The sequence below is a fragment of the Magallana gigas genome, chromosome 1 (genome assembly GCF_963853765.1).
Source record: "Magallana gigas chromosome 1, xbMagGiga1.1, whole genome shotgun sequence".
Classification (NCBI taxonomy): Eukaryota; Metazoa; Mollusca; class Bivalvia; order Ostreida; family Ostreidae; genus Magallana; species Magallana gigas.
In genome coordinates this window covers 43,070,051-43,084,563 of record NC_088853.1, presented here as the reverse complement: position 1 = coordinate 43,084,563, position 14,513 = coordinate 43,070,051, and the positions used below count along the sequence as shown (strand labels likewise).

General features: G+C 32.8%; 1 protein-coding gene across 2 annotated transcripts; it reads right to left on the bottom strand.

Moving 5' to 3' along the window:
• Positions 1-9,037: 9,037 nt before the first annotated feature.
• On the bottom strand, positions 9,038-14,126 carry LOC105328498 (uncharacterized). Of its 2 annotated transcripts, none has more exons than XR_010708083.1 (7): positions 13,485-14,126; positions 12,762-12,850; positions 12,032-12,594; positions 11,633-11,855; positions 10,810-10,984; positions 10,598-10,732; positions 9,038-10,503 (listed from the first exon to the last, which is right to left on the bottom strand). XR_010708083.1 is itself a non-coding variant. In XM_066067697.1 (7 exons), exons 3-5 carry the CDS (start codon positions 12,285-12,287, stop codon positions 10,933-10,935), a joined length of 531 nt encoding a protein of 176 aa, XP_065923769.1. In that variant the 5' UTR covers positions 12,288-12,594; positions 12,762-12,850; positions 12,979-13,268; the 3' UTR covers positions 9,038-10,503; positions 10,598-10,732; positions 10,810-10,932. The 2 variants fall into 2 exon arrangements, 1 of the variants encoding a protein (XP_065923769.1); XM_066067697.1 differs by lacking the exon at positions 13,485-14,126 and adding an exon at positions 12,979-13,268.
• Positions 14,127-14,513: the final 387 nt, after the last annotated feature.

Genomic DNA, 14,513 nt, shown 5'->3' with positions numbered 1-14,513 from the left:
TCGCAATGGTAACCAAGAGATTTAAATTTGTAGAATTAATGTCAATAGAACCTTTTGATTAAGCTTAATGAATGTAGTTAACATTGGTCCAACAAACATCAACATTTTAGCATCTTTTGTACAGAGGTGTTACAAAAACGATGCTCAAGGACCACACCTCTCACCGGAGCAAGGATAGCCATCAAATCAGCATTAGAGTATCAAAATCAAAATCAATTTCAAATATTAACATATACTTTCTTTCTCTATTTTAAATTGCATTAGTTGATTTGAGTGACATTTGCGCATAACACGGATGACCCAATCACCAAATTAATGCGTATAAATACAATTGTCTTCCTTCTTCCTTGACTGGCTGTTCTTGAGACTTCAAACCGGATTACGACGTGATATCATACTTACACTGATTAATATTTCATTTGCGTAAATGTATTTTAACAATTAAATGTATCCAATTGATTAATTTCATAGTATACCAAAAAGTAAATTCATCAAACTACAGAATGAGAAATGAAATTGTATTATTAGAATTTAAAATGCTGTGCCTTTTTTTTGTCAACATAATTCGACTGTTCAAATGTTTTTTTAGCTAATTATTCGTTGAATTATCTTGACAATTTACTATTGTAGATTTTGTTTAAAAATTAAAAAAAAAATAATATCAAGACCCTTTTGTTGTTTCACTATTTGCGAAATGTTTTTTTTTTTCCTTTTTTTTTAAAATTCTCCTTTATAGTTCCGCATATGTTTAGGTAAATATAATTTGAACGAACTTTAATCTGCAAATATATATATATAAATGTGTATATATATATATATATATATATATATATATATATATATATATATATATATATATATATATATATATATATATATATATATAAAGCACAGAGAAATTCACTTTTGTTGGAGCTCTACCTTCCGCCCCAACCGAGGCTTGAACTCACGACCTCTGGAACCCATTCTCCTAGCAGTGAGCGGCCACCGCGCTCCCCACTCGGCTATCTATGCAAGACAAAAATTGTAATGTTTGTGCTTATTATCATTATTATATATAAATATATATATATATATATATATATATATATATATATATATATATATATATATATATATATATATATATATATATATATATATATATATATATATATATATATATATATATATATATAACTTATAATTATACAGGAAATAATTCATGAATCAGTAATTACTTCCTGGTATATGTATCAACAATGACACAGTTGATTAAAGATAAACTCAATTGGAACATCAAAATTAGTGTGCCAATAAGGAACCCTTCTATATAACAAAACATTTTACCTAAAGGGCTGGTATTGGTTTCAGTCATTACAAAAAGCATATCGATTCCCTTTCCGCTTCATACACAGTGAACACTTAGTTTCTAGTTCTCAAAATGTATAGTGATTAAAAAAAGTTTCACAGTATTTGTCCTAGCAGTACACCTGAGCTAAAAGCTGAGCTTTTCTGATCACCTTTTGTCTGTCGTCCGTCTGTCTGTCCGTCTGTCTGTCCGTCTGTCTGTCCGTCTGTAAACTTTTATTATTTTGAACTTCTCTAAAACCATTTGGCCAATTTCAACCAAATTAGGCACAAAGCATTCTTATAGTATGGTGAATATAAATTGCAGAAACGAAAGATCGATCTTGAAAACCTCGAAAATGTAAAAAAAAAAAAGGGGGGGGTGCATTTAATTATGCGGGGTACAGGTAAAATTGTTACCTTGTTCCATATAGAATTTCGATTTTTCACATCCAATATTTTCATAATTTACTGTACATAATTGATTTATTTCTATTTATTCTAAATTTTAAAGCGTCTAAATAAATTTTATTCCAAACAAATAATTATACAATGTACCAGATAGGAATGCGTACCGTATTCTCATTTGAAAGAAAAACGTTGGGAAAAATCGTTTAGTTTAAATCGGGGCATGGGTAAGCTTGACCGCTTTTATTCAACGTGTCGCTCTTGCTAATATGATTAAATTTATGTGTCAAGACACAATAAATACTTGATATAGGCTGATTATAAAATTATGCAAAACTAACTCGACCGAACAAAATATTGAATGAGCTATGGAAATGTATTTAACGACGAAAGAGAAAATGAATGTTTTTCTATAAAAAAAAAAAAGAGAAAATCTATGTTATTCTATTAAAAAGGTTTAAATTCACATTGTTTTACAAAAACTACTTGTCGTTGTTTTCAGAATAAATTCTGGCATTCCGTAAAATAGGTAACAAAACGAAAAAACCGCACGATCACGCACGAACACGCACGCTAAAAAACGCAAACCAATTTTCCTGATACACGCACGATCCCGTACGTTACAAGAACGATCCCCCACGTTACACGAACTATTTAACACGATTGGCTTGTCAACAATAACGTTGGTACCACTGTACATGATTCATCGGTACAGGTTTAATTGCGTTTTGCCGATTTATTATTTTTTTAAGAGCATGCTGAAAATTGTATGTATGATACATAATTTAAGTAACTGACCGTGCGTGCACATGTTGACATTGCATATGATACCGGACATTTACGAAAAAGATACATCGACACACCGTATTGTTGACATTTACATAACCAAGCTAATGTTATTAATTTCACTACACTCTGCTTGGTTAGAATAATCACGTGTCTCGCGACAGGCCTTCACAACAGTTAAAATGCCTTCCTGGTCTTATATACCCGTAATGTATGAAATTACCGAATTGCTCCGAAACGGTTTTAGGCGGAAGCGCCTATTGCAATTGCTTTCATGACCTACGTCACAGGTCAAATTCCTTCTCTTTTTTCATGGTAACTCTATCGAGTATTACTTGAACTAACGGCAAAAAACTCTCTACCCCCCCCCCTTCACCGTTTGACCTCTGTTTGAACATTGTTTTTGAATAAAAGAACTTTTCTAGTATAAATTTGTACTTCATCTGTTTATAAATATCCATTGACTATGCTTAATAGCAAAGATAGCAAGTGTTGTATAATTCTATTTGTAAAAAGATAATCAGAATGATACTTACGTTATGCCTATTGATTATTAGTACGCGTAGTAATATCACAAACGTTTATGCTTGATGCACTTCAAGTTGTACACACGCCGAAGAGCGTAATATTTTTGTCAACAAATCCACGTTGAGAACAACAGGTGACCGTCCAGCTTTGATATACGCAAGGTAACTAATGTGCTTTTCTCATTGTTTAACATTTTGCCTCATTTTACAGATTTTCATGCTTAAATAATAGCGATAACGTTTTCTTGATCCAGGAGCTGGTACATCAATTTGATGACGAATTAGTCTTCGTGTTAGGCTAACACTTATATCATGTTATAAATATAAGCACTCTTTGATGATTCTGAAATTGTGTCGGTCTAGTTTTGAATACTGTTATTAAGCGTTAGGATTTCTTTTAAAATTAGGTTTAGCATACAGTTGTTGTGGAATCGCATAACGGAAGATATAACATTAGGCCTTTGATATTTTGTGAAATCTCTGTAGATCTAGCATTATTCTTGTTTATAGGGTGATTTTATACTCACTGTTTCTGTATTGTGTTACAAGGATTTAAGATTTTATTCATTCATTTTGCTTACAAAAAATGTATAATATTCAGCTTTGTTTTAAAATGACCTCATGGATATGCAAATGAATTTCCTTTGACAAAATCTCAAAATATATAGCTTTTATACAAGATAAATTTTATTGGTCGATATAACAAGATATTACCGATATTAGATGCAGATATTTAATTGAATTAACATTTTGAAAATATTTTCACGATTTATCATTTTGCCTACTATATCTCAGAATCACATTTATTTTATATCAATCTAATATTGAAAGTGACTAAAATTTCCTGTAGAATTTTCTTAACATCATAATTTATTGGATAATTTTGATGACTGATTTGTAAATATTCAATTTATGAGAACGTGGACTTTGGACTAGGTCTTAGATATTTTACAATTTATGAGAACTCTGAAATGAACATAATTTTGAGAACTTTGAACACAATTATGAGAACTTTAAATGAACACAATTATGAGAACCTGGAGATGAATTATTGAAAACTTTGAATGAACATAATTATGAGAATTTGGAGATAAACTATTGAATCAATACAATATTGAAAACTTTGAGAACACATATTGAGAACTTTGACCGAATACCATTTTTGAGAATTTGGAGAACAACTATTGAAAACTTTGAACGAATACAATTTTGAGGACTTGGAACACTGCTTTTGAATTCAATTGAATTGAAGAAAACTGTTATCACTGTCAGAATTGAAATTTAACATTTTATGTGAAATTTTTCATAACTTATCATTGCCTGTAAGATTTTACAATCCATGAGAAATTGAAAAACTATAATCCTGCAGAAATCTAATAATTAAAACAAAACTTGAGAATTATATTAAACGTGATTAAGTGTAAAGAATATATAGGATATTTATGTACAACTCCATTATTGATCATTGTGAAAGACACTGATTAGAATTACCTGAGCTACAGACATATTGAAACAATTTGTTCTTGGATTACTTGGTTATTTTTTATATTTTGTGCAAAATTTTAGAATTTTTTCTCTTTTAGTGATAATTTTTAGTAATTTGATCATTAGTATGGAACTATTGAAATGAGGAGTTTGCTTTAATACAGCATGGCATTCTCACAAAATCACTTTTTACCTATTGTCCCACAATCTGTGCTAAAGGCTGACTATCATCAAGCTCCTTTGATTTCCCCGAGAGTTCTAGAGGAAATCAATGCATGTGTAACTGTTTTATGTTTCTGATATTAGCAAGCATTGAGGATGTTTCATCATGGAATAAAGAACTTCTTCACAAAAATTTGATTGCAGGGGACTTTATGTACAATCCCATTCAAAAGTCAGATGACTTATTGCAATTCTCAGGCTTACCAAGATACATTCATTATTAGAACAGTTATTTCTCGGTTGTGCACAAACAAACATATGCTGGTTGTATGTCCCCTTATGTTTTAACAGATATTGGAACTAATCTCGAGAATTGTTTGAATTTGATTTTTGTCAAACAGTGTGGATGTATTCTAGTTTTCAATTCTGCAACAATAGCCATTTACCTTGACAGAAAAGTCAACAGATACTCTGTATATGATTCGCACTGTAGGGGTAACAATGGTTTATGTGATCCTGAAGGAAATTGCATTATGTCTCCATTTAGTTAGTTTGGTGTCTTGTGCGACTTTCTGCGCCATGTATGTCAACTTTCTACAGTTAATTAGAAACTGTGCAGTATGAAGCTGCTTCTTTCTCTAAGAAAGATAAGGCATACTACATGTGCCAAGAATGAGCAGATACCTCAGTTGGTAAACTATTAGACCCACCGCCATGCTTGCACATGCAAGAAAAAAGGCAAACATATATGAAGATTTAATTTCCCCTCGCCCCCTATGCCAAAGACAACAATACTATTGCCGCTTGATGAAAATGAATTGGATGAAAACTCAGATGTAGAGAAAAATTATCTCAAAATATGTGAAGTTCTCAATGAAATAAAACTAGACCAATCTCGATGTCAATTCGTGAGTTTTGAAAATTTCCTTTCAAAATTAAATATGTCAGAAGAAATATATAAAATCGCAATCCGATCATTCTTGAAGACTCCGAACATTTTCCTAGAACGCAAAGTGTCGGAAATTAGAATTAATGCTTACAATCAGACATTAGTTGAAAGCATGGGGAGAAGCCAAACATAGATGTTCAGTATTAATGGATGGATATGCCTGTGCTGCTTATATTGTCTCTTACATTTCAAAATCCCAAAGAGGAATGTCAAATTCATTGCATGAGGCTTATGAGGAAGCTAGGAAAGGTAATTTTACCTTGAAACAACAAGTCAGACAAATTTGGAACAACTTCTTGACACATGTTGAAATAGGTGCACAAGAGGCAGCTTTTATTCTCCTGCAAATGCCAATGCGATCGAGCAGTAGATCAGTTATTTTCATTAACACAAGTGAACAAGGGAAAAGAACATTCTTTTTGAAACCTGTGGAAGTTTTACAGGACATGTCAGGTGAATCTACAAATATCGAGTCAGACAATTGGATGAAACGCTATCAAAAAAAGACCCAGAGCACTTCAAAACTGTTGTCTAGCAGATTGTGTGTCAAAATTGACATTATATTACCTCCGAAAGAAAAAAGGACAAAACATAAATGTTCAATGTTTACCCGAACAAGAATAAGAGGAGACAAATGAGGATGATTATCTTCTAGAGCTGACATCAACGTCAGGATTAATGGAATTATAGAAAGAATATATTATGAGAGATGGTTCAATACTAAAGCAGAGGAATATGCTATGTGAGGTTTAACAAAAACCAAGATCCAGAAAAGCAAATTTATTAAAAAAAAAGACATCATTTTTAACAACAGGGAAGCTTATGCTCTTGACAAAGGTGTTGCTGATATAGTTGAAAACAATGAAGTGTTTTTATGAAATGACAATGCCAAAGTTATTTCAGCACTTCAGCATTCTGAAGAGATAGATTTGAATATTGAAGATCAGATGTGCTTGGACCATAATTGCTTTAATCCAGAGACAGCAGGAGTTTCTTATGACTTGGGATTAGATTTTGGTATCACAAGAAAGCAAGTTAAAATTAATGACTTAGTGTTAAACACAATGAATATTGAAGAATACAGGAAACTTACTAGTGAACTTAATGCAAAACAGAAACAGTTCTTTTATCACATTTTACATAGTGTGTTTTTGTACTCAATTCTCAGATGATCCTAACAAAACAATGGGTCTAGTAAAAGATATCCACCTTATTTATGACCTACCTGCCGAAGTATGTTTGAATACAGATGTAGTTGATGGACCTACTTATGGATCACCATGTTTAGTGAAAAAGTTTGGGTTAAAAAAAAATTCACAAATCTCAAGGTTCTACCATGAAACACGCAGTGATATATTTAGGGAAAGGGAAGCAGGAGCATATGAATTTTATGTTCTTATTCTTTCCCCTCTAACGAACATAAATAATTTATAAAATAAAACACAAACACGTATGTTAGGATGTGAAGCGCTCTAAAGTGCAGTTTACTTATTCATGAAAATACACAAGAATAAACGGATGTTTTTCTATCTTCACTCTCTTCCTTTCGGGTAAAGTGGCAATTGATACAATTTGTATAACAAAATACAGGTAAGTTTTTTATTATTATTTATGCCTAAATTATGTTTTCATTACGATATAAGGTGTGTTTTAGCACAAGTCGGTTAATTTGAGTACATATGAAAAAGTAGTGACCTAGATTATTCGTTCGCTACGTTGACCTCTTGACCCATGTTAATGTGCAGGAATATTTACATTTTCAACTGTCTTTGTCTGTAATATCATTACGCATCAATGTTGAACCCTAAACCCAATAACAACACTAGTGACACAAAATGGGCGTGTCTTATAGCGTAACCGAAAAACGGTATTGGCTGCGCATTGTGCGTATTAATACATAGAATGTGCTACATGAAAAAAGTAGTGGTTTTGAAATGTTTTCTATTTGCTCACAAAGTAAATGTAAATTAAAATGAGCATTTAAAGGTTTTCATCTAAGATATCCATACAAACATATCTCAATATACAATTTAAACATTTTATATAAACGAGAGTCTGCTGATGAACTGAATTCTTATAATGATCGTCTGCTGGTCAGTTAACTTCTTATTTGATCTAATTCAACCACCATGAACGACGATATATCAGATGCGGTAAAATATGGCGATTTAGTATCTAGTGGGTAAGTATTTAGTAGGGATAATTATGAGGCCCTCCTGCCAGAATTAAAATTAAAAGGTTTTGGTTCTGATTTTGACAGGGTTATATTGAAAATAGTCGTATCGGACATCGTTACAATTTAAACACAACAGGGATTTGCCGATTTGAAAGAATCCGATGATCCGGTGTTTCGTGCTCCAGAAACGCCTAAAAGTACTCGTTTAGCCAAGCTACCCGACGAGGAAATTAAAGGATTTCAGGAAATCACACTATCAAAGGCGACAAAACAAAACACCAAATGAGGTGTGAAGATTCTTACAGGTACGCTCCTTTTGTCATAAAAAGTGAATACTAGTAAGCAGCAATTAAACGTAAACAAAACAGCCCATATCAAACAGTTACAGTTTTTTTTCTCAATTAACTGTCAAAACATGGATATCATTGAACGTTCTCAGTCGCTTTTATTGTGAAACAAAACCCCAAAACCCGAAAAAGGAGTATACTTCTGCCATAAACAGACATTTATCCGACATCGGTCGAAATTTAGACAAAGTAAACGATAAAGCGTTCAAAACTGCAGTTTAAAGTTGGACCAGTCTCATAAAGGATAGAATGGTCTCTTTCTCGTTCGGCAGCTCACAAGGAGATCATTCACAAATCAGATTTATTGAAAATGTCTGCTTACCTGGAGAATGCATATACTTCTCCAGTCAATGTGCGACTTGCAATGTGGTACATCATTGCGATACATTTTGTGACTCGGGGTCTTGAATTCCATCATCAACTTCGGGTGAATTCCTTTGATTTTAAAGTCGACAAAGATGGCTCCATATACTGTAGACGTACTTTTGTCCGCATGGTATCAATTTACGCTATGAACGCGGGCACAAATTTTCCGCGGAATTTTACCCCAGTCTACTTGCAGTGCATTTTGAAATGGAATTTTGAAATTGCATTACATGAATAAGGATAATCGAAAGTTACTACATTATATAACACTTGCAAATACGTGTACCCAATGTATACCGTTTTTATCTATGCAAACTGTCAAACAAATTTGTATTGAGAATTCACGTAATACATAATTTAATCTCCTAAAGATTTGAATTTTCTGTAAATTTACTTGAATGAAACTTAAGGTTTCTCCACCCTTGATGTTTTTATGGTTTAATCCATGAAATTGTTGTTTAATTTTGAAGATCAATATGTTAACAATCAAAACAAACTAAAATATTGATATGTTGCTTATATATTTTTCATGCTGTAGGAGCTAACACAGGTACACTATCAGAGCAATTATAGCGACAACAACTCTCCAATCAAACATCACATACATTCCATACTTAATTCCAAAAAATAAAACCAAATCTTACTAGAAATTAATCATTATCATTTATTTTATGTTTTTAAACAATTTAAAGTCATGTGAACTTGCCAGTATGTATATAATAACAAAAAAAATGGATTTTGATTCATGTTTTCAACACTGAAAAAATTACAGTACACCAAATCAAAATGTCTATAACTTTTTAAATAATGGTTCAAACCCACTCAAAATTGGTACATTTGTAATTCATTATATATCCTATCTTAATTCAAAAAGAAAATAGTATCTTGCCAGTTAACAAATTTGAAAAATGGTGTCTATACATGGTTGCCATTATACAGTTTTGACAGTTTTTCATTGAATTCAACGATTCCAACTAATATCTAAATTGAAGAAAATAATTGCCATATCACTCAAAATAACTTCAATTGTGTTAACACACAACAAATAATCAAGAAATATATGTGGGGAAAACCATGAATTATATATATGATCTTATTTATTCATGTAGTACCCGTATGTACAGAGTCCGACAAAACTGTTTAGTTTCATTAAACACATTTAATAACACTATAATACATGTATGCACATGAATGTTTACAAACTGAAATACTCAACAACCTTCTGAATAACTTTTGCTGACTTTGTTATTCTTGCAGCTTTGGGATTTTCTGTCAATGGTTCTGTGAATACATTTCGAATACCATTTTCTGGGTCTCTAGTATGGATTTGTCTCAAATGTGACAAACTGAGGCCATTTACAACCAACTTTCGAGGCATTAAAGCTGACAAAACTTTGCATCTTTATAAAGGCTCTAAAGATTCCTTGCATGTGTAATATGACAAATAAAAAATATTTTCACATAATGTTCTATCTGACAGACACAATTTTAAGTAATACAGCTTTTCTAATGATGTTACATCAGCCATAGCATTATGGGCCTCATATTCGTCTCCTAGTAGAGTCTGCACTAATGTTTCTTGCTTGTAATTGGACAGGTTAACATCTTTCAAAGATTTTTTTGAAATCTTCAGAGTATCTAAAAACCCAGTTATATTACCACTTAATCTTTCAAGAAGATTGTTACTTCCTAAATGGTGGCGTAATATAGGCAAGTCAAAACTTTGAATATTATGTCCAACTATAATTGGATGATTAAAAGAATCTAAAAAGTTCAGGAATGCAGTGAGTGCTTCAAATGGAGGAACTGCTGGAACTGCCTCTCCCTTGTAGCACAGATTGTTTCCATCAAAGGTTAAACATGTTGCTGCAGAGGCCTCCTTGCTGATGCAACGAGTTGGTATGGCATATGCTGAAAATTCTTTTTCTTTGCACTTTGCAGCAATTTGAATAATATCAGATGTTCTTCCTGCAATAAGGAAAAAAACTAATAAGCTATTGCCTATTATTATTCACAATTATCTCTTTTTATAAATCAAACTGAAAATGCAAATTTCACAAACCTAATCCTCCAGTTTCCAAATCAAAAAACACCAATGGATATGTGTGTAGGTTTTCTACAGGGGAATTTAGTTGAATGTCATTTAAATCAATGTTTTCTTCCGACCCCAGGCAAATGTTTGTCTGATATGTGTCTCCTTTGAAAAAATAAAATAAATAAATTAGATTCTAATGTATTTTCAATCTTGCAACATACCAATAAAGAAACATGTACCTTCAAGAACAGACTGAGATGCATTCTTTGATTGCCTTTCAGCCTTTAGTTCCAGTCTCCTACGTTTAACATCCGGCTGTCCAACTCTTAGTCGTTTTCTTTGCATCTTCCTGTCTTTACGTCTCATGTGTCTAATAGTGTAGGTACCCGGCGACACAGAACAACTCTTGTTAAGCTACCAATAAAAATGTTAAATACTTCAGCATATACATTGTTCTAACTTATTCTTCTAATTCAATTGAAGACATTTTTTATCATGAATGTGGCAGCTATTATTAGGCACAATTTTGTATATTAAATAGATATATTGATAATGGAAACACTTCAATTTTATCAAAACATACATGTATATTGCACAATTTAAACAATTGTTAGTTTATAAGCTATTAGTTGTATGGCTAAATAAGACTGAAGTAAAATAAAGATTACATTTATATATTAGTATACATTTTAATTCTGAAAAAATATAGTAACATTAAATATTTTTAAAACCACTGAATAGAAATAACACAAAACCTCAAACAAGATGTAAAAACAATCTCAAAATTGAATCAAATTGTTTTGCATGTAATACATTCTACCTCTGACATGTACTCAAAACCCCCATTTTTTTGACAGACTGTGGCTGAGAGCCTTGACGCAAGACTCTCTGAGCCCCCATAAAACCTGTATTACAAAATCAACTACATAACTAATGTGAAATTATTCTTATTATAAATAGTTCAAGCTATCAAATAAAAAATTAGCTTTTACATGTACACTGAAAGTGTCAGAGCAATATCTATTTTGTACAGTATGGACATTCAAGACAACATGTACTTACAATCTCTTTGGTGCTTTTGAGGCAGCCATATAGTTAAAACTCTCATTTGGCTGAGTGGAACCCATATACGCCAATTCAGATGACTTTGAACTGAATTTTTCCATAAGAGACTGCAGGGCTTCCCTAAGGTCTCTGTCATCAAGGGGTTTACCATATGGTAGTGCCTTGTGCTTGTATCCCTCCTCATTGCCCCTGCACCAGGATCCACAACTAGAATGTTCACCTATACATACATGTAAATAAATTCTTTAAAATGAATTCATATATATACACATAGCCCTCTGGAACATCATGGTTTAAAATTAACAAGATAATCTGCAGTCATATTATATAAAATTAAAAAAAACCTGTCATATTTTAGTTAAATAGCAACATTTGTGTAAAGCTTTTATTACACACCATACAAATGAGGAACTATACTGCTTAATGCATCAGCCAGTTGCTCTGGTTGGCCTTTGTTTTGGGAAATACTGTAGGTAAAACACCTCTCAATGTGGGAGCGGACTTTCGTGTTGCGCAGTAACTTGTGTGCCTTGCTCAACTCTATGAGGGAAGCTGTAAAGCCTTTTCTTGTGTGGTTACTATCACATCGCTTGGTAATATTTTGGTTCACTGTTGACTTTACTCTAGCTATAGTCGTACTGTCATTGTCCATCACAAGAGTTGACACCTTTAAAAAAAAAGCATGTTAGTTGTATAAGGCTACCTTTGAATTAATCTTAAACTTGAGCACAACTTTTATTAGTAATTTACTTTTTCTCCCTGGTCCAAAACAGACTGCAGCATTTCACAAGCCATGGCTGGTTCCATTGACTTGGCCGATCCTTTCCAATTTTTCTTGCAGTTATGCTTTCTTGGTGTTACATTTTTTTCCTTGGCGGCGCTGCAGATACGGCATTTCTTACTTTTCAGTGCATATCCAACACATTTACCTGTTTTGTTGCCTATCAGACTGGCATGACCTGATAAATGAATTTGAATTGATTGTTCATTTGTACACAATGAAATTCATTATATAATTTTTTATTACTGGTAGAATTTATTTTGTTTGCCCTACTCAATGTTGTAAAAAAACCTTTTAAAAAGCCTTTAAATTATTTTCCTAAAATAATATAATACCACAACTCACCAGTAAGACTGTTATATGCCCTTCCAGTTCCTCGTTTCTGCCAAGCTCCATCAAAGCTTACAACAATGCCATCCTCATGTGAATCAGTCCTTACATAAAATAAAAGGTCAACTTAACAATGGGATCGACTCTGCTCATAAAAAAATAAATGTAAAGGTAATTTCAATTCTTTGTTTCTACAACTTAATTATGCAACGACATTGTTGTATAAACTTACAAAGCTACTTCATTTGCCAGATTTCTTTTACATGATGCATTTGCCATGACTTCAAGTTTTTGCCCCACTTCTCTCTCTCTTTCTTTCAAGTTTTTATGGCATATTCCAGGAATATTAAGAACAGCAAGTAAGGTATTTATGTGGCTTTCTCCAAACCCTCCATTGATCATCCTTAGCAAAATGGAAAATATTGCCATTAGTACAACCATCAAACATTACCTTATTAGAATGGCTAAAGCCTTACACACATAGTTTTGACATATGTAAGACACCCCTGATCAAATAATTTATTCATGCTATAGTATGATATATATACACATCTTATTACCTATTGATTGCTCAAAAACCTTTGTCAGAGCATGCATATTTTTTTATGAATAAACAGATATCAGAACAAATATGTATAGCATATATATCTTTCTCTTCCCATACATTTATCGGCTTATTGATAGAAATTCATAGGCCTGTGAAAATACATAAATATAATTTTACAGTGGTGGCCCTACCTGCAGCTAGTTTTGTATTCGCATCCCAGGCCAACCCTCCTTTTTCTGTTCTGTGGCGGCTTCCTGTAGCAACGTCATTAATTAGCTCACAGTTTTCACATTTTATATTTAATATGTGCGAAAGTCCAAATTTCTTTTCACTTATGCAGTTGTGAAGTTGTAAAGGAAATTGGCAAAGCTTGCAAGCTCTTAGGCCGTCTGCGAGCATGCCCAACTCCACAATTCGTCTCCCCACACGCCAGTCATAAGTATTTTCATCGGGAACAAATGAATCTTCATCAACTTCATCACTACACACTATAACCTCTTCCTGGATGCCGTAATAGTCGTGGTCAATGTGCACTGGAATATCACAATCCGTGTCACATGTTTCATCCATATGCTTCTGAACTGGGGGTAAAGGATCACCATTACTACTAGCTAAGCGCGAGTTTAAACCTTTTCTCAAACCTCTTACCTTTTTCCCGTGTCCTTTCTTGGCAAATGTGCCATTTTTCTTTCGCGAGACGTCTTTCTCTTCAGCAGACATTGTGAAACTATAACCGGATTTTAATTTTAGCCACTAAAATTAAAGCTGATAACGGTAAAAATATTCCGGAATACTGCTCGTGCGATTGTTGAAAATTGATGACGTCACATGACAATCGAAAGACCTTAAACTTCTCCCAGCTTGAGATAACGGCACGTGTCAGACGACAAATAGCCCCAAGCGAGTTTGTCTTTCAATGACCCACTTACTACACGCTAAGACCTGTGTTTTTACTGCAATTTTTAGATTCCTTTGTGCTCTGAATTTTAATTGATAAAACTGATCAACTCATAATTTAAACGACATGTGAACCCCAAAATTGACAGTTAATAAAGATTTTAGTCAGCGTCGTATTATCTTGACGGCTAACTAATGACTACCGACCAGTGTACAACCGATAATTTACAATTTAAGTCCAAAGTTGGACAAATTCTAGGTAATGAAAATCGCTCAGAACTAAATTTAATAATAATAATTATTCAAATGATTTTTTTCCGTTC

Excerpts from the sequence above, each read along its gene's own strand:
- LOC105328498 (XM_066067697.1), bottom strand. The coding sequence starts at position 12,287 with ATGGACAATGACAGTACGACTATAGCTAGAGTAAAGTCAACAGTGAAC. Across the intron at positions 11,856-12,031 it reads TATAGTTCCTCATTTGTATG|GTGAACATTCTAGTTGTGGA; the intron begins GTGTGTAATAAA and ends ATGTATGTATAG. Across the intron at positions 10,985-11,632 it reads TCAAAAGCACCAAAGAGATT|CTTAACAAGAGTTGTTCTGT; the intron begins GTAAGTACATGT and ends TTTTATTGGTAG.